Source organism: Tachyglossus aculeatus, chromosome 13 (assembly GCF_015852505.1).
Source record: "Tachyglossus aculeatus isolate mTacAcu1 chromosome 13, mTacAcu1.pri, whole genome shotgun sequence".
In the NCBI taxonomy this organism is placed as follows: domain Eukaryota; kingdom Metazoa; phylum Chordata; class Mammalia; order Monotremata; family Tachyglossidae; genus Tachyglossus; species Tachyglossus aculeatus.
In genome coordinates this window covers 10,175,346-10,202,488 of record NC_052078.1, presented here as the reverse complement: position 1 = coordinate 10,202,488, position 27,143 = coordinate 10,175,346, and the positions used below count along the sequence as shown (strand labels likewise).

At 41.6% G+C, this 27,143-nt stretch overlaps 1 protein-coding gene across 4 annotated transcripts in view; it reads left to right on the top strand.

Annotated features, from left to right (window-relative positions):
- Positions 1-27,143, top strand: part of DIP2C (disco interacting protein 2 homolog C) — a 421,221-nt gene that overhangs the window by 328,989 nt on the left and 65,089 nt on the right. For all 4 annotated transcript variants that reach the window (XM_038755482.1, XM_038755481.1, XM_038755480.1 and 1 more), the window contains 9 exons: positions 4,183-4,306; positions 4,687-4,796; positions 5,001-5,103; positions 6,284-6,348; positions 9,358-9,451; positions 9,655-9,774; positions 10,391-10,505; positions 23,160-23,299; positions 25,841-25,977. In XM_038755482.1, the coding sequence (XP_038611410.1) occupies positions 4,183-4,306; positions 4,687-4,796; positions 5,001-5,103; positions 6,284-6,348; positions 9,358-9,451; positions 9,655-9,774; positions 10,391-10,505; positions 23,160-23,299; positions 25,841-25,977 (1,008 nt within the window). The remainder of the gene's footprint in view (positions 1-4,182; positions 4,307-4,686; positions 4,797-5,000; positions 5,104-6,283; positions 6,349-9,357; positions 9,452-9,654; positions 9,775-10,390; positions 10,506-23,159; positions 23,300-25,840; positions 25,978-27,143) is intronic.

The window sequence follows — 27,143 nt, the reverse complement described above, 5'->3', positions numbered from 1 at the left end:
CTAGGTGAGTCCCACTTTACCCTGGAAAGAGCATAGAGCATCTTCTGCTTCATAAACAGTGTCTGCAGGACACTGTCTCCAGCAGATGCACGAAGGCAGAGCAGATTTCTGAGAACCAGTTTTTGAGGTGATAAAAATTCCAGCCCAGCATCTCTCATTCTGCTTGCCACCTTTCCCTTCCTTTTAACCTCCTGCAGGTCAGGATAACAGTTGTAGCTCAAAGCTAATGCAAGCTACCCTGTTGGGGATGTGCTTTTGTGGTGGACAGAGAAATTAGAGTAGAATTTCATTGTATTTCATGCTGATTTCCCAAAGAAGCCAGATTGCTAGATTCTGCATTCCTTCAGAAGCTTGACCTCAGTGAATCTTCAACAACCTCTCTCTCCTTTGGGTCCCAGGTCTGGATATGTGCAGGCTTATTTTTGTTGTAGACTCATGTACCAACTCTATTTTACTTTCCCAAGTTCTCGGTACAGTGCTCTTCACATAGTAAGTGCTCAATAAAGACTGTTGATTGACAGTTGTTCACATCTGCATCAGATTAGGGAATTTGTATCTTCCTGTTTCCCCCTTTAGATTGTAAATTCCTCAAGGACAGGGACCGTTTCTTTTACTTCTATTGTATGGTTGGTCTTAAGTGTCTAAAACAGTACTCTTCACACAGGTGTTTATTTAATGCTGTCCAAAAAGTCTGGTGACCCAAAATGATGTCTGCCCAGCTTAGAGTTAAGTCCTAGTCATTAGACAAAGCAGCCAGCAGTGATGTGGCAACTATGAATTTGAGCTGTTTGTGTTAACAATAATTTGCAATCAATCCTGCCCTGTTTTCCCCTTTAGTTTTCAAAATCTATTATGTAGAGCTTGACTTCTTTTTAACACTTCAACTCTCTAGATTTATTTCCCAGAATGTTCTTGTTTATGACAATACGTGCTCTGCAAAAGTTGGTGAAGTTGAATACAAGGTGGAGGACAACATTTCACTTCTTTATAGGCTGGGGGAAGGCATTGCCTCCTGCTGATCCTTCTGACTCACTCTCTCAGTTTTAGGGCTTAAATGTTTCCAAAGTGCCTCCCCTCTCAATTTTTAAAAATCATTTCTATATTTCACACCTGTCAGCTAAAGAAAATTGTTTGCCATGAAGACTGTGGTTTAAGAACAGCAAGATGTGTTTGAAGCTGACTTTGAACCTCCATGAAGTTCTGTCCTTATAAATTTTGGTATCATGAGCAATGTAGCTGGACCTTGGACATTTAATGACCTTTTCCCTGCCTGTACGGATGCCGTTAGCATTTTCTTCTTGATGGTAGTTTGTGCAAGCTGCAAGTGCTCTAAAGAGCCTTCCTTTCTTTCTATAGCAAGATCCTGGATTACCAGTATAAATCAAGTTCAGTGGGTTAGTTTCCTGATTGAAATCATCAACTGCAGTATGACATTTGTTGCCTCAAGTCAAGAGTTTCTTTTAGAGATATTGCTGGAAGGTCTCATTTGAATGAGTTCCTGTCCATATATTTTGGAATGTTTCTTATTTATCGTTTGAGAGAGGTACAAAGAAACTATTTACTTTGAAGTATTTCTTCTGCTCCCCATTAATGGTGGTTCCAATTTGATTCAGAATGCAGCAATTACTTGGTTATTTTGCTCTCAGCCAACCTCTGCAACCAATCCATTACAGTGGTGTATTTGCCAGCCTTGTCCCTATTGAGAGAGGGATCACATTGGTGGTGATTAAGAAGGTGGAGGTGACATCTGCTGTAGATGTAGGTGCTGGGAAAACCACTGTCCTTCAGTCCTGAAGTATGTTGCCCCCTTAGCACCATGTTCTAATCCTGGTTCCGCCACTTGTCTGCTGTTTGACCTTGGGCAAGTCACTTCACTTCTCTTCTCTGAGCCTCAGTTACCTCATCTGTAAAGTGGGGATTGAGACTGTGAGCCCCTCGAGGGACCGGGACTGTGTCCAACCCTATTTACTTGTGTCCACCCCAGCGCTTTGTACAGTGCCTGCCACATAGTAAGCCCTTAACCACCACCACAATTATCATTATTATTATTCTTCTAAAGGATCTGCTTCCCCAAGGATTTATAGCTTTTCTTGATTCAATTTGCACCTTCTTCCCCAACCAGCACATCACTGAAAAGCAAGATGGCCTCATTGAAAGAGGACCGGCCTCCGAGTCAGAGGCACCTGGGTTCAATTCCTGGCTCTGCCTCTTGCCTACTGTATGTCCTTGGGCAAATCACTGAACTTCTCTCTCTCCTTCAGTTTCCTCATCTGTATAAAGGAGATTAAATACTCATTCTCCCACCTCCTTAGACTTTGAGCCCCATGTAGGGCAGGTACTGGTTCTGATCCAATTATCTTGTTTTTACCCCAGTGCCTAGTATGGTATTTGGCACACGGTTAGTGAATAACTAGTGCCATCAGTATTATTCTTATTATTACTGTGCAACCCGAATTTTAGGCAGCCAAGAGCTCTTTATTGGCTCTGGATATATTTTTTTTTATTTTTTAGTTGGCCTTCTGCTACTGACTCTACCCAGTGATTCAGTCTTGAATTGGACCAAAGTTTATTTCATTTTCCTGGGTAGATAGTGAAGTCAGAGAGACCTGATCATCATGTTTCAGTTTACTGCCAGCTAACTGGGATAGACCATAATTTGAAAAGATGCATCTTAATATTCCTGCGTTGTGCCTTGGGATTGGGCGAAGTGACCGTAGGTTCCTTAAGCTTTATTAATTTATGGTTCTGTGTTCTGTCCTGGGGCTGATTATGCCCACATATTATAGAATTTAAACTGAATGGTCAGATACAGGCAACCTGGGTCCAGGAGGACTTATGCTTTAATAATTATTTCTTGGAGTTTAGAAACAAAACCAAAAAAATGCACAGCTTTTGCCACTGAAGTCTCCAAGGGACCTGGTAATTACTATAGATATGTCTACGGATATTGGTGGAATGGGGCCATATGACTCTGGCCCAAATGAGCTCATTGCCTATGAGAAAGCATCCCGCCTGCCAGCAGATTATTTGCTGCTGGAGAAAATGCATATAGGAAAATTAGTGAGTGGAGGATATGCTCCCTCCTTATCAGAACTCCTTTATTCTTTTGCCAAATTGTTCTGCCTTCTTCTTAGTCCCAACTACATCTTGTTTGGCTTGGTTGTAAGCCTCCCCGTCCTCAAACTTCACTCTGCTCTCCAGATCATTTTTCTTAAAATGTCATTCTGCACACTCCTTCATAGCCCCCACAGTTTACTCATTCCTCTTAGTATTAAACAGAAATTCCTTCCATTGGTTTTAAAGCACACCACGAACTGTCTCCCTCTCTTTCTTATCCACTCCCTTCTCTCACTAAACCCCACCTCGCACTTGTTATTCCTCCCAAGCTAATCTACTTCATCCTTGCCTCTTCAGCTTTGGATTCCTGGCTCATGCTTGGAATTCCCTCTCCCTTCAAATCTGCCAGAACATAGCTCTCCCCATCTTCGAAGCCTTCCAGAAATATCACCTCTATCAAGAGACATTCTGGGATTATTTGTTGTCCCCAGAACATATCTACCCACCTCAGTAGTGGCACATTCACAACTCCTAGGGGCACTTTGGTACTGTTTAAGTACTTATTTTTCGTTCCATTCTCTTTTATCCTCCTTTCTTTCTCCCCTACCAAATCATAAATTCATTGAGGGCAGGAATCATGTCACACCCAAGCTCTTGTTACTCTGCTCTTCACAGAGTAGGCATTCAGTAATACTTTGGGTTGATTGATAGGCTTGGGGAATGTTTTGGGCATTGATGAAGATCCTGGTGTCTAATGATGGCAGTACAAATGAAATGGAAAGAGGGACAAACATGACCCTTGAAGAGCACCAGATTCAAAGGTCAGAAGTACAGATGGCAAACTCTGGGATTCCTAAAAAATGACCTCAGTTCTTATAAAATTACAGCTCTACTGGACCAGCTCAGAAAGCATCAAGCACTTGGTATCATCTAGTCACAGCCAACTTGGTCAGCCTACTGTTTCAGTAGAATTGACGTGGTTGAAGATGCAAGACTTTGTTTTTCTTCCAGAAATGTGTTTGCTCTGAAAAACCAATTTCAAAAAGGGGTTTCCTATACAGGTCATTGCCTGCTACACATTTTAGTTCTCTTTAATGGTTCCCTTTTCCTTTGGGTCACATTTAGGATGCTGGAAGCCAGCAGATAGGTTTCTTACTCGGAAGTTGTGGAGTTACTGTGGCCTTGACTAGTGATGCCTGCCATAAAGGACTGCCAAAAAGCCCAACAGGGGAGATACCACAATTTAAAGGTGAGTTAATGATGTATTAACTTGTAAGTAAGCCTCGCACCCAAAAAAACTGTCAAAGTAACATATTATTATTAGAGAAATGAATTCCTGTGCAAAGCATCTTTTAGTCTTGCACATCTGTATTGGAATGCTCTTCAGGAGGGTCCATCTATATCAGTACATCTCTTTACCTAATGCAAACTCCATTGTTCCTCACATGAAAAATCAGCCGAGGGGCTGAAAAAATGGGGAAACTGAGGCCCCATGGAAGCAACTTTATTTGGCAGTTGTCAGCCTTTAGGCCATGAGGATTCAGCTCCTCACCTGTCTGTTAGGCTGATTCTCTGTACTCTCCATCCTAGAGGGAACTAATCAAAAATCTGATTTTCATTTTGCTTAAGGTTGGCCAAAACTATTATGGTTTGTCACCGAATCTAAGCACCTCTCCAAACCACCTCGCGACTGGTTCCCGCATATCAAAGATGCAAATAACGACACTGCATATATCGAAGTAAGTCAAACCTAACCTACTTCTCTTGAATCAAGAGTGTTTTGAATATTTACCACATGCATTTGAATACTGCATTCATTTCCTTAAGCAAGGAATTTGTAGTATCCGAAGCAGCTACAATGTAAATTGAGTTCAGACCAGAGTGCCATTTGCTGCAATACCCAATGCCGTATAACATCTCAAATCTTTTAAATCTCTTTTTAGTATAAAACATGTAAAGATGGCAGCGTGCTTGGGGTGACCGTGACGAGAATTGCACTGCTTACCCACTGTCAAGCTCTGACCCAGGCGTGCGGCTATACAGAAGGTACAGGCGTGCGCCCTCATTTAAGCAGTAAATGACTAAGGGCGGTAGGAAGATGAGACCTGTAGTGACCTTTAAAATAAACTTGCGTGTTAAATAGTTCTCGTGGTGAGCAACTTGAGCAACAGCGGAGTCTTGCTTCAATATAATTTGGGGTTTTTTTGTGGTATTTAAGTGCTTCCTATGAGTAAAACACTGTTCTAAGTGCTGGGATAGATACAAATCAATCAGGTCTAACATGGGGCTCACAGTCTAAGTAGGAGGGAGAACAGGTATTAAATCCCGATTTTACAGTTGAGAAACTGAGGCACAGAGAAGATGAGTGACTTGCCCAAGGTCACCCAGCAGGCAAGTGGTGGAACCGGGATTAGAACTCAGGCCCTGTGACTCCTGGGCCCAAGCCATTTCCACTAGACCATGCTGCTTCTCATTTCAGTGGCTAGACAAACCCGTGGCATGTATACCATTGTCTCATCCCCAAACCTCATCCTGCCATGGATTATTTTTTTGATCGGTGTTTTGTGATGGGTGGGAAGTAGTCTGATAGGATGAATTTAGACCTTCTCCCAGCAGAGAGAAGACCTGTGACCCATAGCTGTCTTGCAGATTCATTCATTCATTCAATCGTATTTATTGAGCGCTTACTGCGTGCAGAGCACGGTACTAAGCGCTTGGGAAGTACAAGTTGGCAACATATAGAGTCAGTCCCTACCCAACAGTGGGCTCACAGATATATTCCAGAAGTCTTGGGATACATCAAAATATTCAGCAGCTCTTCCCAAATATGCTAGTTTTGTAGTGGTGATGCCTCTGCTGGAGATGAAAATTGGTAGCCTCAAGTTCTCATTCATTTCCCAGCCTTTTTTTTTTTTAAAAAAAAAAAAGGAATTTCACTTTTGCTGCTGCATTTACAATCTGTGGGACTCTCTCAGGTTCGAAGTAATTTCATTAAATGATACCAAAGATTCTTATCTCAATCTGTGGCATTAAAAAATCATATAAAGGCAAACTTTCTAGAGTGATTGTATTTTTAAGAGGAAATTTTTCAAGGTTGTGGGACTACTCGTGAACCTACTTTGAAATAACGTTTGTTTAGGAGACATCTTTCGCTAAATTGGGTTGCTTTGTTTTGGGGCTAGACTTCAACCGATAATAATTCTTTTTGGTGTCTTTTGTTGAATAGCCGAGACAATTGTGAATGTATTAGATTTCAAGAAGGACGTCGGCCTCTGGCATGGGATTTTGACGGTAAGCATCAACTCCCACTCCACTTAAATGCGTATTTGCAAATGAACTTGCTCGTTGTAATTACAGGCAAAATGTTGGTTGCGTATGATTCATGGTAATTTGCTTTCCCCCATGTTTTTGAGAAAAGCAGGCAAGTCAACCCAGATTGTCAACTCGTTTAGCTAATGAATAGAGTAGGAAATCCAAGTTGGCTTAGTGGCTCATTGCTTGAGTTCCGGCAACCGCTTATTTAGGTTGCAGCTGCCGAGGAATGCCATCCTTATGCTTGTGTAGCACTTGAGTGAATGTAGACCAGGGCCTTTTTCCTCTCACCGTTAATTTTCAGAGGATGAAGGAATATCTCCCACCACTTATTTGTGCCATTTCAAGTTTCCCATGAATCTGTTATGGATAGGTTTGTCTAGTATTGTATTTGAAATTCTTTTTTTCTTTTAATGACTCATAGTTTGTGAATGTTTGGGGGATTACTGTTCCTCTTTGCTGAAAAACCTAACGTCTGCTGTAATAGAGAAGCAGCATGGCCTGGTGGCGAGACCACTGGCTTGGGAGGCAGAAGGTCATTTATTCTAATCCCGGCTCCACCACTTGTCTGCTGTGTGACCTTGGGCAACTTACTTTACTTCTCTGAGCCTCAATGACCTCATCTGGTAAAATGGGGATTAAGGCTGTAAGCTCCGTGTGGGACAGAGACTATGTCCAACCTGATTACCTTGCATCTACCCCAGTGCTTAGAACAGTGCCCGGCACATAGTAAGTGCTTTACAAATACCATCATTATTATTATTATAAAATTGTCCTTTAGCGGATGAATACTCATTTAAGGTTGAAGAAAAATGTGTATCTTATTACTGATAATTAGAATTCATGGCTGATGACAGTTCCAGACTTGAACACTTTGGAAACAAAGTAACCTTACTGCAGTCTTCATGTAGCAGTGTTTCACACTGACCTTCAAGCCATTTTCCAGTGTATTTTTTTTATGAGTGAATTAGTACTTGCATTTTAACCATATTCCCCCAATAGATTTGTCATCTTCTTAACAGAACTAGAAGATGTAGCTGATTCATGAGGAAATGATAACAATAAATGAAAACTGAATGGGAAGTTCAGGTTTCTGCTCTCCAGAAATGGTGTGAATAATGAAGGATATTCCCACATGGTCAGGCCAACAGTTATGAACTCCATATAGAATTTTCTAAAATTTTGATTTTTTCAGTTTACCAGGAGAACAAAACAACAACCCTTCCTTTTTGGACAACTGGCAAAGGGAAATATAGAAAACTGAAGAATTCTTGTGACAATTCAAATAAATGATTTCAGTAGTACTTGAATTTCCTGGATAAATCCGTAATGTTTCTTCTTCATTTGGTCAGGAGAGACCAGACCCATAAATGATTAGTAAGCTTTTCAGGGGGCCCCGGATTTTTTCTTTCCATGCAGGATCCTCTAGGCCGTAAGCTCGTAATGGGCGAGGAACATGTCCACTAATTCTGTCTCACTGTACTTTCCCAAGCTCTTGGTACAATGCTCTGCACAGAGTAAGCCCCTCAATGCCATTGATTGATTGACACTTGACTCATTTTTCTGCCTTGGAGAAGGAACACAATTAGTCACCATCCTCTTTTTTTTTAAAAAAAATACTTCCATGTATGAAGTTATCCTGTGATATCTAAGCCTCTTTAATGGGGGTGAAAACTTTCCAGTTCCCTTAGCTTTTCCCTACTCTAACCATGTTTGTTGCTCATATTTAACAAGTATATCTTCCCCGCATCTTCTAAATAAGTTGTACTTCATCACTGCTGCCATTCAGCCCCAGTCTTTTAAGGAGACTTTTCTTGTTCTGAGGGATGTGCATGGCTCCTGCAAAACCCAACTCTGAACCCAAAAGAACACTTGCAAAACTCTTTATGGGTTGCACAGATTCCCCTGGGTTCAGGCAACTTACTGGGTAATTGGAGATCCTTTTCATAAGACCTTTAGAAACAGAACTCCTTATAACAAAGGTCCTTAAAATTCACCCCTTTAATATTATAAAATTTACCTCTCTAATGTCATTCCCCATTAGACTGTAACACCTTGAGATCATGAAACAGGTTTTTTTTTTTGCTATTATTGTACTCTCCCTTGTGTGTAATGTAGTGTTCAGTGGACAGTAGGTACTCACTAAATTTGATTATGATAATGATTATCATATTGTACTTATTTCCACCTACAAGTCATGCCAGGAAAATTGTGGCTCTGTAGGTCTCTGTTTTTGTAACAATCTTGCTTCAAGGATAATGTGCTGATCAGTCAAGAGTATTGATTTTTTTAATGGCATTAATTAAGCGCTTACTATGTGCAAAGCACTATTCTAAGCATTGGGGAGGTTACAAGATGATCAGGTTGCCCCACGGGGGGCTCACCGTCTTAATCCCCATTTTACAGATGAGGGAACTGAGGCACAGAGAAGTGAAGTGACTTGCCCAAAGTCATACAGTTGACAATTGGCAGTGCCAGGATTTGAACCCATGACCTCTGACTCCAAAGCCCATGCTCTTTCCACTAAGACATGCTGTTTCTCTGTGCCAGCTATGATTGAGTGCCCGCCCTGGGCAGAGCACTCTACTAAGCACTTGGGTTGATACAATAAAATGACTAAATATCATCCCTGCCCTCAAGGGGCTTAAAACCAGTACTAAGCCACCAGGCCTGTTCCCGACTCTCCTAAAAGTAGATTAATATATGTTATCAAATCCTGATATCATTGCATCCGCCAGCTATGCAGGTTTAGGTGAAAACGAATCCCTTTAGGAATATGTTGGGTAATATTCCTCTCTGGCTAAAAGGTTAAAAGTATCTTGAACTCATTGTGGGCAGGGGATGTGTCTGATTATTGTTGTATTGTATTCTCCCAAGTGCTTAGTACAGTGCTCTGCACACAGTAGTCGCTTAATGAATACGATTGAATGACCGAATGAATGACAGACTCCAGAAAGTTGTGTATTTTCCTGTTCATTTTGATTTCAGAGTGTCATGAACATGATGCATGTAATCAGTATCCCATATTCGTTGATGAAGGTGAATCCTCTTTCATGGATACAGAAGGTCTGCCAGTACAAAGGTAAGAAGGCAAATTATCTAATTGGTTTCAAACGTTAGCAAAGGCAGAACGCGTTGCTATGGACCTTGTTGTTTTTCATCTGCTGGGAATATAACCCATGCTAGTTCATCACTCTGCAATTATCCGTAATTCCCTCTCATTTCGTTTGAACTCAAAGCAGGTCAGTCATTTGGGTTTCATTTTGCTTTCTATTTCCTTTTTAGCCAAAGTTGCTTGTGTCAAATCCAGAGACATGCACTGGGCATTAGTGGCACATAGAGATCAAAGAGATATCAACCTGTCTTCTCTCCGCATGTTAATTGTGGCTGATGGAGCAAATCCTTGTAAGTCATGTTTTCAGAGCTAGTGATCCTAACAGTTAAGATGCTTATTCTTTCTGTTAGTTGTTCCTATTATTTGTGATGCTTTTGTATAATCTGGAAGCTTTTAATGGGGGAAAAATGGTCAAAGTAGTAAGCTTATACTCCTTTCATTGACATAATTATGAGTATTAAATATGTGGTTTAGTTTAGCAAATCCTGGAGCAAGATTATTCTTTGGCCTAAAGTACATTGACTTTCACCTTGCCTTGAAAACAAGATTTTAACTGCTTAATACCAGATTCATTTGGCCTCATTTGGTAGTTCTTTAAACCATATGGCAATGGGTAGAATTTCTAAATGTTCTTTGGAAGGTGGGCATCTCATATGCCACCTGTAAACAGCTGGTCCCGCGTACCTTAGATCAGGGAGTAAATAGCCCATCACCGAGGAGGGCTGAACTGGCGAGACAATCACGTTGCCCTATGATAACATATATTGATGGGTCGTGTGAGAGAATATATTTTTTTCATGTTTTCTATCCTTTTGTGCCTAAACCCTCCCTTTTGGTATGACATGTTTTATTATAATCACCTCACTTCAGCAGTCAGATTTTTTTTCCCTCTGATTTTCACTCCAGGGTCTATTTCTTCCTGTGATGCATTTCTCAATGTCTTCCAAAGTAAAGGCCTAAGACAGGAGGTCATTTGTCCTTGTGCTAGCTCACCAGAGGCTCTCACTGTGGCCATCCGAAGGTACTGTGTTGCATTAATTAAAGTCGACAACCTAAAAAGCAGACTAAGTTGAGAATGGGATCTCATCTCTGGGATAATGTTCGGTAATGCAGAAGTAAAGCGAGCCTTCCCATTTTAAGATCAGAGTTGCAACTCGTGACTTGAGACTTGGGCCCCTAATGAAGTTAATTGGGTGGTGTTGAGTTCCTGCCTAGTTTGGCATACGTAGACCTCGCCAGAAAAGAAATTGAGCTTGACAAGTGGACGTAGGAATAAAGATGAAACCTTGTAAAGTACAATAGACTTGCACTTCAGAGCCAGTAAAAGAACCTGACAAGTTTTAGATCTACCAGTCCCAGTTATCCAGATCTGGATTTTTGCATTTTCACTTCCAAGAACAGTAAACTCTATCTAGGGAACTGAGTCACCGAAGGAAAGGGAAGTGCTGAATCACAGGAAATACCATAAAATTGATTTTGCAAGAAAACATCTTCACTGTAAAAGACGATGATTGTGCCTGCTACAATTTTTTTGTTGTCTGATATACTTTACTAGTAATATGTCCCTTTGAAGAAACCCTAATTTTAGGAGGGTTTCTTCAAAGGTAAGATAACATGTCTGTTCTATGAAGCGCAAATTTTCTTGTGGCATTGGTCTGCTATTTTCCAGGGGGCTTTTGCTGAAGGTGAGATTTAGCCCTAGTGTCTGTAAAGTCAAGTCCTCCCCTCACTGTGGTGCTGTGTGAATGTGACTTTTGAAGACTTGAGGATTAAAAGGTTCAGGATTAGGGGAGGAGAGAGAAACAAACTGTAACATGAAAAAAAATAGAAACAAGAAGGAACCGTTAGATCATCAGATGCAGCACCATGAACAACAAATGATAATAATTAAAGTGCTCTTAATGCATGGTGCTTTGCCAGGCACTGTAAACAAAATGAACTAGGCAGACATAGTCATCCCCTGACCTTTAAGAGTTCACCTGCCAAAATGGATGATGTTTCCATGGAAAAAGAGAAAAGATGAAATTAAAAATGTTCAGCTCTGTGGCAGAGAAAAGAATGTGAAATGTGAAGGAAAATAATAAGTAGCTCAGTAGATCATCCATCTGATCACTGCAGGTGAACTTGGCTTTTATTTTTCAAATACTTAACTCCCCCACCTGCACATGTTTTCACCTCACTTGCACTCTAACTGTGTTTCTGGCAGCCAATACAATACAACTGAGTTCTCTTCTCAGCTGTTTCCTGGGTAACCAGCACCCAGCTTTAGATCCAGTTTGCATACAGAGGAAGGGGAAAAAAACCCCTGCAGATTGCTCTCTTGACATTACCAAAAATGTCAATGTAAGGCAGTAGAGAAATGGATAGCAGCAAAATAAAATTTTACCGTTGCCATTCTTGAGCATCCATGGCTCAATGGAAAGAGCCCGGGCTTGGGAGTCAGAGGTCATGGGTTCTAATCCCGGCTCTGCCACTTGTCAGCTGCGTGACTTTAGGCAAGTCTTTTTAACTTCTCTGTGCCTCAGTTACCTCATCTGGAAAATGTATATGTGTATACACCTGTATATGTGTATATATATTTGTACATATTTATTACTCTTTATTACTCAATTTATTTTACTTGTACATACTTGTACATTTTTATTCTATTTATTTTATTTTGTTAATATGTTTTGTTTTGTTGTCTGTCTCCCCCTTCTAGACTGTGAGCCCGCTGTTGGGTAGGAACCGTCTCTATATGTTGCCAACTTGTACTTCCCAAGCGCTTAGTACAGTGCTCTGCACACAGTAAGCACTCAATAAATACGATTGATTGAATGAATGAAAATGGAAATGAAGACTGTGAGCCCCATTTGGGACAACTGATCACCTTGTATCCCCCCTGAGCGCTTAGAACAGTGCTTCACACATAGTAAGCGCTTAAGAAATATTGTCATTATTATTATTATTATTATTGAGCTGAGAAGGATAGGCTGTATCTGCCTGGGGGAGGTATATTTTTCTGAAAGGAATTTTTCATCGGAAAACTTTGGCCTAATAGACCACTAAGTGCCAAGCTAGGATTGGCTTGGGTTACCCTGCGTAGGCAGGACTAGAGCTTTTGGAGCAATATTGAACGCTCTGAAGCGCTTAGTCCGGTTCTCTGCACACAGTAAGCACTCAATAAATACAAGCGATTGAGAGGTTTCTATATAAAGCATAGCAATTGTGGTTTTTCTAGCCCCCTCCACCCCATTGCCATCCTAGGGGGTTCAGGACAGGCTCAAAGTCCAGGAAAGCAGGCAAACAGGGTAGAGCTGCCAGCATCTCAGATCACGAAGTTAATCACGAGGTCTGCATGAGAGCACAGTCTCATAAAGATAGCCTACCTGCACTAGCCCACTTCACCATCCCCATCCTCCAAAGCTGAATTACATCCCAACATACTAGAATTAAATCTTCACAATTTTAGCTGGCGGATGTTCAGACTACCATTAGAACCGTTCATGAAACATGTTAATTTTTTTCCCCACTCATCACATATAGAACTAATGTCCTATAGAGGCTGACCTCTTTCTTAGCCTCGACGTCAGGTGTCCTCAACTATTATGTTCTTTCCCTTCACTCATGAAACCATATAAGTGAGTGAAGTTGTCCTTCGTATTCAAAGACACCAGTAATAGTGCAGTTCACCTGTGATTGCATGTGTGGCTGACAAGGCCATTGCAGGCCCCATCTTTCTGGCCACATTATACACACAAAAAGACTACCCCTTGTTGTGTTGTTATTCTTAATATTTGCAGTGTCTGGCACTGTTTTCTCCTTTGTCTCACTCTTGAAGTCTAAAGAAAGTGTCTTCACTACACTACCATCTGTTTAGTCAGGGCAGAGTCAGCTGAATGGATGGCATCTTCCCTCGAGAATGGCGGGTGAGCCTCAGTCCTGAGACTTCCGAACCAAGAACTTGGGCAAAGAAATTGCTAACCATGTTAGTTATTTGCCCAGCCCCACTCACATACTCTCATCCCTTGCCGGTGGTGTTCCTTCTGGGACGCATAGTGCAATAAGCAGGGATCAGCATATAAAGAAGTGAACGTGAAGGTTTCATTCATTCGGGACCCATTCACAGCCAAAGCGATGCATCCTGTGAGCGGAGAGTAGGCCATTGCATGGAGGTAATTACACAAGAATGAACATGCATTGATAATTGTACCACTGATAATGCGTGCAGGAGATTGTGCACTCAGTAGATAACAAATTTGAGTAGGTCGGAGATCACATACCAGACTGCACCTGGCACATAATTCCTGGGTGGCCAGGGAACCATCACCCGTGACCCGGAACTACAGCTCTTCCTGAATCCTGCCGTCTCGGGAGCCTCCATCATTATTCTATTGAATAAGGAGACAACCATCTATGTCAGGAAAGTGAGCCCATCATTTGGAAGACTGCCAATCTGGTTGGGTAATTACATAATAAATATGTATGTGGCCCTGGTGATGTATGAAGCACTGCGCTCGGGAAGAAAATTGAAGAGTACACCATTTCAGAGCTGCGAAGTCTCCTTAGTGAAATCTGCACAGACCTAATAGGTTACTGGGAAGATTATGCCCCTGTTAGCTCTGCTCTTCACTCCGCTTTAGATATTGGAGCTAAGTCTCAATCAATCAGTGGTATTTATTGAGGGCTTACTGTGTGCAGAGTACTGTACTACGGGCTTGGGAGAGTACAATACAATAGAAATGGTAAACACATTCCCTGCCCATAGTGAACCAGTAGAGAATTCCTGTAGGGCAGATATGCCCTTGAGTTGAGGCCAATATAATTGGTGGATGTGAGGAACCTAGAAGGCAGCCATATTCTGGTTGAATTGGTGAATTAATATCAATGGCATGAAGGGGCATCTTGCAGTAAATGAAGTTCTTAACGGTTTGGAATTTGAAATGAGATGCATTATCACTTATCCCTACTTAAAACCCACATTCATTCATTCAATGGTATTTATTGAGCGCTTACTGTGTGCAGAGCACTGTACTAAGCACTTGGGCAGTACAAGTCAGCAACATATAGAGACATGGAGGCCTTTTCTAACTAGTGCCGTGTGTACATTTCTGAAGTTAATGTATACATTTCATATTGCATGTACATCTCTTCCATTAGCCCACATACTCTTTGAGGGCAGGGACCCTGTTTCAAACTTAACTCGTAATTCCATCCAGACACATAATTCAGTGTGGCAAAAAATAATATTAAATAATATTAAATAGCATTTGGATAGTGCAGTGTAGATCAACTTCCTAAGGCAATTGATACTCCTTTAAAGGCTATGCTTAATCCATTTTTCTATTTCTTCCTCTGTCTGTGCCTTAGACTGATATATTTTGGTGGTTGGATTTGGTGACTGTTGTACATTTTGTGTCATTAATGAAAATCTTTGCTGGTGTGTTGGGTACCTTGGTGCGGGCTGGTACATGTCAGTTTTCTGTTGTGGGACAGGTGCTGGGTCTGATCCAGTTGTATTTTATTCACCCCAGTGCTTAGCACAGGACCTAGCAAACACCGCTATTACTATTCAGCCTCTTCAAGCAGAAAGTGAGATGAGAGTGAGATACATCGCACAGATTAGCTTGAGTGGAATGAAGACTGTTAGCTGGGGGGTGGTGAGAGAGAAGAGTGGATATGTAGGAAGGAGAGAGGCGATTTAGTAGACAGGAGTTTCTGCTTGATGTGGAGAGGAATGGACAGCCATTAGAGGTTTTTGAGGAGTGAAGAGACATGTTCATTATGACAGGAGAGAGGAGAAACTGGAGGCAAGGAAATCAGGAGGCTGGTGCAGTAGTCAAATGGGGGCCTAAGGGGCCGAACCAGCATGTTGAGCATTTGGAGGGAGAGGCAGGAGTTGATTCTGGAAATGTTGTAGAGGAAGAACCCACAGGATTTGGCAACAGATTAGATGTGGGATTTAAAAGAGTGAGAGAAGCCAGCTATAAAGCCAAGGTTATAATGCCTTGAGAGAAGTAGAGTATAGTGGTGATGTCCACTGGTGGGAAAATGAGGTGAAAGGGGATTTTCAGGGGGAAGTTGAGTGTTTTAGATACATTGACCTTGAGCTGCTAATGGAAATCTACTTATTCATTCAGTCGTATTTTTTGAGTCCTTACTGTGTGCAGAGCACTGTACTGAGCGCTTGGGAGAGTATAATACAACAGTAAACAGACATTCCCTGTCCATAATGAGTTTACAGTTGAGAGATGGGGAGACAGACATTAATACAAATAAATTACAGATATGTACGCAAGTGCCTTGGGGCTGGGAGCCTGGAAAAAGTGCTTAGAGGTGTCCTGGAGGCTGGAAGAAATGCAAGAGATTTCAGAGAAGGAGAGAGGTCTGTGCTAATGAAGTAGATGGGGGATTCATCTACTTAGAGCTGGTAGTTGCAGCTGTGGGAACAGAGGAGCCCAAGGGAGTGAGTTTCAATTGAGAGAAAAAGGAGACTGCAGAACCTGGTCATCAGCATACAGTAGCCAGGGGATAACTGACTCAGAGAGTTGCTGTTGCTCAGGAGCCATTGAGTTGGGAGAGTTGCCCAGGAGAACTGAATACTCTCTGGAGCGGAGCACAGGTTTCCAGAAGGCTTCGTGGAAAACCCCTGTCAGAGACAGCGTGACCCTGTTGATCCTAAAATACATTCAACTGCCAATTCCAAATGACTGACACACAGACTAAAGTTCTTCAGGTGGAGGTTCTGGGCAAAAGTAGACCAACAGTCCTGTCATTCAATCCTTCACAGCACGTTATGTGGCAGAGTGTGGAGGAAATTTCAGTAACTCCTTGATCCCTAACTGAACTGTTGAAGTGTCTTGAGAACACTGACTGGATCATTATATAATTGCATTTGACCTTAAAGTACCATAGTATATTGGGGGTGACTTTTCCATAAATAAGTGAATACATGCAATACTGCCAAAATGTGTGATTTCACTGCACATTTTGAATATACTTAGGGACAGTCTTCCCCACTAGACTGCTTGAAAACAGGAACTCCCAAACACCTAGTACAGTGCTCCTGCACAGAGTAAGTGCTCAATAAATACCACTGATTGAGTCTGACATTGTGTTTGCTTGTATATAGCATAGCACTGCATCAGAAAAAAAAACAGTTGTGCCATAAATGTTTGTCAGGATATTTATAGTGCAGGCTTCAATGAAGTGAAACTCTATTCATGTTGAAGGGAATTTTAGAATGAGTGCGTGCACTTAAAGAATCTCTCAGCAGTTGCTTTTATAGTGGGCTTAAAATGAAATGGTTAGAGTGGAGTCTCCTTCCAAGTATCTCGGGTCAGAGGGTAGGTTTCTCTGTAAAAGTAGCTCTCATACTTTATTAAAACCACCATTTAAAAAAATGAATGTAGAAAAAAATGAATCATTGTCTTTTACAATACACATTTCAACTCAGGAAGCAGGCAGAAATGAATATTTGCTCATCTTCCCAAACAATATTGAGAAGTTTTCAGCTTTTCAATTATTAATTTGTTAACTGTGTTGTAAGAATCAGTCGTATTTATTGACCGCTTGCCGTGTGCAAGGCACTGTACTAAGAGCGTGGGAACGAAGGAGCGATTAAAGTACAGAATCTCATAAGGGTGCAATCAGAGGTTTTTCTCACAGGTGAGACAGAGTTTGTTGGAACTAGATAAGGTTAATTGCCTCTTTTTCTCTTCCTTGAAACATAAAGCCTCCTATTTGGAGGTTCTAGCAATGATACTTTCACATACAGTTGTGTTTCAACTGTCGCAGGGTGTTGCTAACAATCCACCCGCACACTGTGTAATCAATCCACTGTTCCATGTTGATGGTGAAGCAGCTCAGTGTTAGTGATTGCCCTTTTGGCATGTAGTTTCCTTAATCATAAATTATACTTATAATAATAATGATGGTATTTGTTAAGCGCTTACTATGTGCAAAGCACTGTTCTAAGTGCTGGGGGATACAAGGTGATCGGGTTGTCCCATGTGGGGCTCACAGTCTTAATCCCCATTTTCCAGATGAGGTAACTGAGGCACAGAGAAGTGACTTGCCCAAAGTCGCACAGCTGATAAGTGGTGGAGTCGGAATTGGAACCCATGACCTCTGAGTCCCAAGCCCATGCTCTTTCCACTGAGCCATGCTGCTTCTCAGTACTTCCATTACTTTAACTTGCCAAAATAGTCATTGGCTCAGCATACTTTTTTTTAATCTCATGTCTACTCCAGCCCTTTGTACAGTTCTTAGTACTGCACTACACAAATACCACCATTACAAAACCATTAATAGAGTACTCACCAAATACCACCATTGCCGTATTAATATTATCTCCCAATTTGCTAGCAGAACTCTCGTTTTAGGCTCAATTATATGCTAATATTGAGCATAGGATCATAGAACAAGACAAAAAGGATGCAGTTACAATAAGTATTAGAGAGAGTGATTTATTAAAGTAAATTGCAAAGTAACACTGTCTAGAACTGCGCAGTCGCTGTGTGACTGGAGGTTTGAAACCAAGACACAAACATTTCCTCAGCCCTATCCCCAGGCAAATCAGTCAGATTCTTGTGGTGTCCATCAACTACTAGTACTTATTGAGCATGTACTATCTACAGAGAACTGTATTAAGAACTGGGAGAGTTTACAGGAATAGATTATATGATCCCAGGGCACCAGAAGCTCTCAAACTAACGAGGAGACAGGTGTAAAATAAATTGTAAGTAAGAGGAAGAGCTCAAAGTGCAGAGAATGTAAATTGTCGTGTACAAAAGTTTGATGAGAGGTTGTGGGTGGGCTCTCCTAAGTGCTTAGTAACCGTGCTTTGCTCACAGTAAGTGATTGATTGAAAATTGGTGATTGAAAATTGGGAGGATATAGCAGTATTAACATGTAGCGGTCTTAGTACTTATGAATGTCTACTTGAGGTAGAGCACTCTACTAGGTACTTGGAAAGTACAAAATAAAGAAATGACAAGTTCCCCACCCCCAAGGAGCTTACATTCTAACAGGGAGAGATAAACGTAAACATTTTCATAACTAGAGTAGTCAAAATTAAAGAACTGATTATGCAAGCAAATTGACATGTGTTCTAAAGTGCTGAGGGTTAGGTAAATTCATAAATCCTAGCGTTGCATGATGGATGCTGAAAAATGAATTGAGGAAAGCTTATCGGGGGAGTTGGGATTTTAGGAAGGTTGTGAATGTGGAGAGAGCCGTGGAGGGAGAGTGTTCCAAGCTGGAGGAGCAGCATGAGGCTGGAGAATGGAGAGCGAGGAACAACTAGAAGGTTGGCTTGGGAGAAATGAAGGGAGTGAGTTGGGGAATAAGGAGTCAAACGAGCATTTAGGTCAGGAAGACCTAGTTGATGGAGAACCTTGAAGCCAGTTGAGAGGATATTTCTTTGTTGCCAGGAAACGAGTGGAGGTTTTCAAGAAGAGGAGAGGTGTGGATTGAACAGTGTTTCAAGATGATTCAGACAGCATCGTGTAGTATAGTGTAGGGAGGAGAGAGGCCACTGAGGAGACCGATACAGTGGTCTAACCAGGATACAGCTAGAACTTGTACCAGGGTGGAAGCAGTTTGGGTGGAGAGGAAGGGGTGGATCTGGGATGTGTTTTGCAGGAAGACCCGACAGGGCTTGGCAGTACGTAGACTGTGAGTTGAAAGACAGCGAGGAATGTAGAATGACACTGATGCTTCTGAGTTGGGGATGATGGTGGTGTTAATGACTGAGATGGGCAAGTTAGGAGAAAAGGTGAGGCCTTCTGTTTTAGACATAAAGCTTTAGAGGTACCAGTCAGGCATCCAAGAGGAGACATCACATGGGGAGAAGAAAAATTAAGTGGTAAAAGCTTCCTGGAGGAAAGCCTCCTGCTATTAAAAAGAACTGTACCTCTTCAAACTAGTCAACTGAGGAGAACCATGCAGTCCAAATCTTCTTTTAGTGATGGCATTGAGAATTTAGTCTCTAACACCCATTAGAGTAATCCTGCAGTGATTTTAATAGCAAATATCTACATTTTTAGTGCCATAGTACACAACAAGTTTGGCTCTACATTGAGCATGCTTTCAGATTACTTTCTGTCATTAAGCAGCATGATTTAATTTGAATTACTTGGGTATTTCATTTTTTCCTGCTTTGGAAATGATCATTTTGCTTTTAGGATTTGTTACAGGCTTGTCACTGGTTTTTGACATGTATTGAATGGCTACAAGCTTTAATAGGGAGGTCTGGGCATACATTTTGGGACTAGCTTGGTTTCAGTTTTCTTTGTTGAGAACTGCGCTATTATGAAAACGAATGTATGTTCTAATTTTTTTATTTATTTTAAAAAGTACAAAAAGAAAATATTCCACTGTTGAAAAGTAAGGACAAAGCTCCCCTAGGAAATCAAATCCAGCCCTCACTTGTGTTCAAAAAGTAAAAGATTTGAGGGTGGGAATTAAAGGGTGAGAGAGTGAGCTCATTTCGGGAATACATTTACCTGGAAGCAGCGTGACCTAATGAAAAAAGCAAGGGACTGGGAATCAGAGGACCTGGGTGCTAATCCCAGCACCACCGCTTGTCTGCTGTGAGATCTTGGGCAAGTCTCTTAACTTCTCTGTGCCTCATTTCCCTTATTGGCAGAATGGGGATTCAGTACTGCTTAGACTGTGAGTCCCTTGTGCTTATATCTACCCCAGTGCTTGGCATATAGTAAGTGCCTAACAAATACCACAGTGACTTTTATTATTGTTTATTTGCCCTGTGGTCATCTCTTCTGACATTGTTGGTCTAAGAAAAATCATGAGAACAGTGCCTGAAGAGGTGAAGAGGAATCAGGCACTCATGGAAGCTGTTCATTCAGGAAGAAATATCAAGTCTATTTACGGCTCAGGTGGTCATGCTGAAAAATGGTCTCAACCTTGAAAAGCATTAAGATGAGAGACCAAACAGAACAGGCTAAGTATAGGGTTCCCACTTCCACAATGATGCTATAAATACAAGATGAAAGAAATTAAGGCCACGAAACAGGGTTGAAATTACTCCATTAGGTGCTGGAGATGGCATTCGTCATAGCTGCTTGTTGTTTATTTACCTCCATTTGTTTTGCTTTAATGCACATTTGAGCTTGGCCAAGTCTCTGTTTGACATCAATAGCAGTTCAGAAAGATGCCTTGAAGTGTAGTGTGTATTAATTGGAATTTTGGGGAGCTGTTGCTTTCAGGAATGACAGGAGCACAAGTAGCTAAAGGCATATCTAGTATTTCACATGGAATGGAAACAAAATGACAGGTTTAAAGAGGGACGCAAATTGCCTTCATAGAAAAGCGTTTGCTCTCATGGATTGCTGTGTGAGGCAGAATTGTGGAGAAGAGTAAAGCATTCCCTCCGTTTGTCTTTTAATTTGTTCTCTTGGAATGTGTCCTCATTACACACTGTGGCAGTTTGAGCTAGGATTGAGTTGGCCTCTATTTTGCGTTTCTAAAGGTAAAAGCAAAGTGACAATATCTCTTTTCTTCCCTGGATACTTCTGAGGCAGTTCACTCCATCTTAACTCAATAACTTTCCTGAGTCAGGCTCTGACATGCACCTAAGATGAACAGGCTGCTTAGTCATTCTTAATGTTACCACCTCCTCTCAGCTGAAACAGTAGTAGCTGACATATTGATCTATGCACCCCTTTAACTAATTAATCTATACGCTTACCGATTTTAAAAAAAATACATTCTGGGGAGTCCCAAAAAGCCATCCATATTAGAGTGCCTCCCTCTACCTCCCAAGTCCTCCTTTAGCTTCCCTTCCCTCCTTTTCTGTTTCTCCCACCCTTCCCTTCTCCTCCCCAATCACCTGCTTGGAATCTTTGACAACCTAGAAAGGTTGCACTTTCCTTTCCTTTCCTTGCACTACATTACATTATTTGACTTTTCCATGGAAAATATTTTCTGTACTTTAGTTTTCACTCCCCAGATTGCCCAATTTCTATACCAATCTGGATCACAATGGATGAAATAAACACTAGCCATCTCACATGTCAGTTGCTAGCCTGGCAATTACTTAGAGGTTCTTGATTAGAGAAGCAGTGTGGCTCAGTGGAAAGATAATGGGCTTGGGAGTCAGAGGTCGTGGGTTCTAATCCCGGCTCCGCAACTTGTCAGCTATGTGACTTTGGGCAAGTTACTTAACTTCTCTGTGCCTCAGTTACCTCATCTGTAAAATGAGGATTTAGACTGTGAGCCCCACGTGGGGCAACCTGATTACTTTCTATCTCTCCTGGCGCTTAGAACAGTGCTTGGCACATAGTAAGCACTTAGCAAATACCATCATTATTATTATTATTATTATTATTAAAAGCAAGTTTTCCTGCATTTGATTAGGTGGTGTTTGGTTTGACAGTCTGAGAGCTTAAGAGATAACACAAAGGGGAAGATGTGTGTGTGCTGTGGGCGGGTCTTGGGGAGAGGGGAAGGGACAGGGGGAAATGACCCTATGGAATCTCCATCTCTAATTTCTAGGATCCTGTGATTTTTTTTTTCTGTCATGAAGAGCCAGGTTGGGATTTTCAGAGAAGCTCTTCCCTCCCCAGCAGCAGTGTTCCACCTGATGGTATAAACTTCCTTACTCTCCCCTTGGTGTCTCCTGGGAGAGCAATTGCTGTGCTCATGGGAGCCAAGGACTGGAGATTTGGCTAAACAGAAGTTAAACGTTTTAAATTAACAAGCTTATAAAGCCTTGGACTTGGCAGTAACTGAAATCTGTTGTCTTAAAGTATGTAGCAAGAGGGTGTGCTATTTTGGATAATCAACTAGTTTGACATTAAAAAGAGTTTAATACCCGGCTGTAGCACCCTGACTATTGACCTTCTTGATAAGGGCCTTGTCCTTGTCGAGGAATGGCAGCTGAAAGCTGCCTTCCAGGAACAACCCTCAGCACAAAGGAGTACTAAAGGCACAAAGACAGAAAGGGATTAAATTCCCAATACATTTGTGGGAAGGAAAAAACAAACAATCTAAATCCGAATGTGGGATCGGGAAACAGAAACTCAAATTTCATCCCTAAATCAAGCCAGTGACTCAGTGCGTGACCTTGGAGAAGTTTATCTCATTTGACTTATCAGCTGAAGGCAGTCTGGTCTTTAGTCTCCCAGAAGCTTAAGGCAGGGATTCTCCAGTTTTCATTTGGCCAACTCTTGAAGGGTCCAGCCCATGTCGTCTTCCTCATCACCTCTGCAGAGATGAAACAGGCGTGATCTCTTTGTGGAAGTGTAGAGGGTGGGTCCTGTATTTTGGGAAGGGAGAGGAAAGACTAATTAGGAAGAGTAGTTAAGGAAGATTGGGAGAGTGAAGGAGGTGAAAAGGATCCAGTGAGTTGAGTAAACCTAGGCAGGCAGGGAAATTGAAGAAGAAACAAGCATTGTCCCTCAGCGGGGAGGGACATGGAGGGGAAGAGGAGGAGGTTTTGCTAGAATCTTGGTGGCTGTGTTGTTTTCACGACCTTGGGTTCACAGTCCCCAATTTGAGAAGTAGTCATTTAGATTATTTTACTTATGTCTTTGAATAAATAATAGGGGAAGCAAATATATTCTGAAGTGCTAATTCTGACCCCTGTAGCTGTATGGTACTAAATGAGTCCCGTGGCACTATTCTCTGACCCCGCTAATGCCAGCTTCCTCTCCGACTTTAACTGTTGCAGGCCAACTGATGACAGCAACCAGCCTCCCGGTCGGGGGGTTCTGTCCTTGCACGGCCTCACCTACGGCGTGATTCGCGTGGATTCGGAGGAAAAGCTCTCCGTTCTGACGGTTCAAGACGTGGGCTTGGTGATGCCAGGAGGTAAGGGCTGGAGCCTGCTTTCTGGAAGAGCAGGAAGCAGGAGTGTTGGATTTTGACACTGGGCACGTAAATGTAAGAAGACACTTGGGTGGGGAAGGAAACCCAAGATCACCACTGCAGGATACCCTTTTCTCCTAAGATGATTGAAAAGTCCCTTGGCCCATTTGTAACTTTCAACAGGGCTCTCTTGTGCTATAATATTTTGATTGCCACCCAAGATACACCCACCCTTAAGTATCTTGAGATGCTTTTGGTCCAAGCTTTTGTCTTTCTAAATGCTAAGTCATTATTTTATTGTTATCCCAAAGTGCTGCTTTAGCAGCATCAACATCAAGGACAAGGTACTGGACATGCCGCTGTAACCCAGATTAGAAGAGTGGGAGGAAGATGAGGCTATTTTCTTATTATTCACAAACCTGTGGCAGGACTGTATTTCTTGGTCCTTCCTTTTTCCTTTAATCCATTCTCTTGTCCTGGGCTAGTGGAATTATTTTAAAAGCTTTCAAACCCAGGCTAAAGCCCTGGGAATATCAAACAGTGGCATTTATTGAGTGCAGAGCTCTGTACTAAGATCTTGGGAAAGTGCAAAACAGCAGTGTTGATGGACACAATCCCTGCTGACAAGGGACTTAGAGCCTAGCCTGCCGCAGCTTCAACCTCTGGAATTCATGTGTGTGTGTAACCTCTTCAGACAGAACTGTGGTTTCCACCCAAGGTGCTGTGAGCACTTAGTACAGTGCTTTACACACGTAAGCCTGGGAGTCAGAAGGTCATGAGTTCTAATTCCGGCTCTGCAACTTGTCTGCTGTATGACCTTGGTCAAATCACTTAATTTCTCTGCGCCTCAGTTACCCCATCTGTGTAGTGGGTATCGAAATTGTGAGCCCCACGTGGGACAGCGACTGTTTCCAACCCAGTTTGCTCGTATCCACCCCAGTGCTTAGTACACTGGTTGGCACATAGTAAGTGCTAAACAAATACCATAATTATTATTTTTGCTGCGACCCGGATGCATATCTGGATATCTGAAGAGGGCTTCTCCAACTCCTGACCATTTGTTCCAACCCCACTGTGTGCCTAACATCTGTATGTCCAGAGGTAAAAGTTTCTAGGTATCACTGCAGCTCTACTAGAAAATATCGGGTACCTGATGCGAATTTGCTGTCATTAATAGAGAAGAGAAGCATAGAAAAGAGAAGCAGCGTGGCTCAGTGGAAAAGAGCACGGGCTTTGGAGTCAGAGGTCATGGGTTCAAACCCCAGCTCTGCCAATTGCCAGCTCTGTGACTTTGAGCAAGTCACTTAACTTCTCTGTGCCTCACTTACCTCATCTATAAAATGGGAATTAAGACTGTGAGCCCCACGTGGGGCAACCTGATCACCTTGTAACCTCTCCAGCGCGTAGAACAGTGCTTTGCACATAGTAAGTGCTTAATAAATGCTGCCATCATTATTATTATTATTATTGATGCTGCTAGTGGAGGATTCTCTATCGCATGATTAGGAAGTTGAAACCAAATTGCCTATGGGCTGGGTTGTGTTGACTGTGAGGAGGGCATTAGGTTCGGTGGCACTCTTTCTTTAATTCCCAAGCAGATCACTGAGAGATTGTTCCAGTTGCCATATATGTGACTCAGAAGTCAGGCACCATTACCCAGCATTATCACCCTGGGTATTTCAGTCTCACTAGAATCCTGAGGGTAGGGTACCTAGGAAAGGAAGTATAAGTGTTCAGGATAAAACAGGCTATTTGCCCAGCACCATTAAAAATCTCATTCAGAAACTTTAGTAAGGACAATTAAATGACTTAACTAAAGTCAAGGCTGGCATTTACCCCGAAAGCCAGCTTGCTAAAGTTAGGGGCATTTTTTTCCAAGTAGAATTTGGCTTGAGAACTGTAGATAAAAAGTAATCAAAGAGGAGCTCAGGCTCCACTTTTCCGGTTGCTAGGTCAAAATTAAGTTCTAAAAATTCGAAAAAATGTCAGCTAACAGCTCAGTCGCTGTTCCCTCTCAAGCACTAAAGCGAACAACATGAAATCCAAGTTGATTTTCATAATACTCATGAAGCTGGAACACTTTTATGGCTCATTGCTTCAGATGTTGAAAAGGTTTGGCTAGATATTAAAGGGCAAGCATTCTTGCATTTCTCCATTTGCAAAGATCAAGTTGGCTTGGAAGCCTTAGCTATTTTTCAAGTGATATTTTTGGGCCAGTGTGGCTCATGACCCTTTGTTCGAGGCTCATATAATGGGTTCACCCTATATATTAAAAAAAAAATATCTCAATACTCTCTTAAATAGCAGAAAAAATTAGTATTTGCTCAAGATGACTTATCTTAAAACTTAAGCAGTTTAATTTCCTTTTGTAGTGATAGTCCGACTGTGAAATATCAAAATATTTTACATTCCATGTGCAGAATCTTGGATCCTTTCAGGGAAAATGCATGCCTGGCTCTTGATTTTATTTTAATGATTTCATTAAAGTACGCTTTCCTTTAATACATAGTTTAAAACTATTTTTCATTCCTGTTTTACTTGTAGCTATCATGTGTGCAGTGAAGCCAGATGGAATTCCTCAGCTGTGCAGAACAGACGAAATTGGGGAGCTGTGTGTGTGTGCAATAGCAACGGGTACTTCATATTATGGCCTCTCAGGAATGACCAAGAACACATTTGAGGTGGGCTGGAAAAAGTGGTCAAAAAACAAACTTCCTTTTTTCCTCTTTTCATCTTCAGTGTAGCAGAGTCCATTCTTAGCATGCAGTTGGTGAATGAATTAATAAGGATTAGGATTTTTTTTTAAAAATTAAGCATGAATAACCTTTTCTAATCAATATTTAGTAGCTCTGTAATAATAGGATTTCTCCATTATTCTGGTGAGGTGGCATGGCACAATAAGAAGGAATCCTTTCCTAATTGATTCTGGGCCTCAGTTACCTCATCTGTAGAATGGGGATTAGGATTGTGAGCCCCCCGTGGGACAACCTGATCACCTTGTAACTTCCCCAGCGCTTAGAACAGTGCTTTGCACATAGTAAGTGCTTAATAAATGCTATCATTATCATTATTATTATTATTATAGAGTGAAAGCTCCTTGGAGGTAGGGGTGATATTTTGCTTCCACTGTACTTTCCCAAGAGCTTAGTACAGTCCTTCTCACACACTAGTTGCTCAGTAAGTACTAATGACTGATTTCGGTGTCCAGATGACCCACCCAAGAATCTTGCCGATTCCTTTACTTCATCAAGAGTATTCATGATGCCAGTATTAAATGTATTTTAATCCAATTTTTGTCCAATTCCATGAGGTAGCAAAATGTAATTTGTCGGTTCTCAAAAATAAACTCAAAGAGATTTGGGAATATGTAGTGTTACTGAAGGAACTGCCTAGATAGTTAACTTTTTCTTTAATAGAAAGTAAGCTACTTGGAGGCAGAGTCTGTCCCTTTTTATACTTACGGGTTGGAAGAGCTTATTGCCCTATGTTCAGCCGTTTTTCGAAAGAATTGATTGTGCCTACTTTACGGGACTTTTAAAATTTCCCTTGAGATGAAGCTAAATAGAAACTGCTCTTTTTTCTCTCCAACTCTGAAGGCAAAAGGGTTCAGGGGCTGAATTTGTTTCATTTGGTTTCCTCAATATTAAAACATATTGCAAACAGGAAATTTTGTCCCAAAAGGTATCTCCCCGCTCCATGCCACATGTTCAACAAGAAAAAGAAGGTATAATTCAGCTCAGTTCGCTCTACATAGTTTGGATCCACAGGAAGTCTGATACTGCAGAAGACATTGTGGGATGGGATTGAAGAACCAAGTAAGAAATTAAAATGGAGACAGAAACAATGG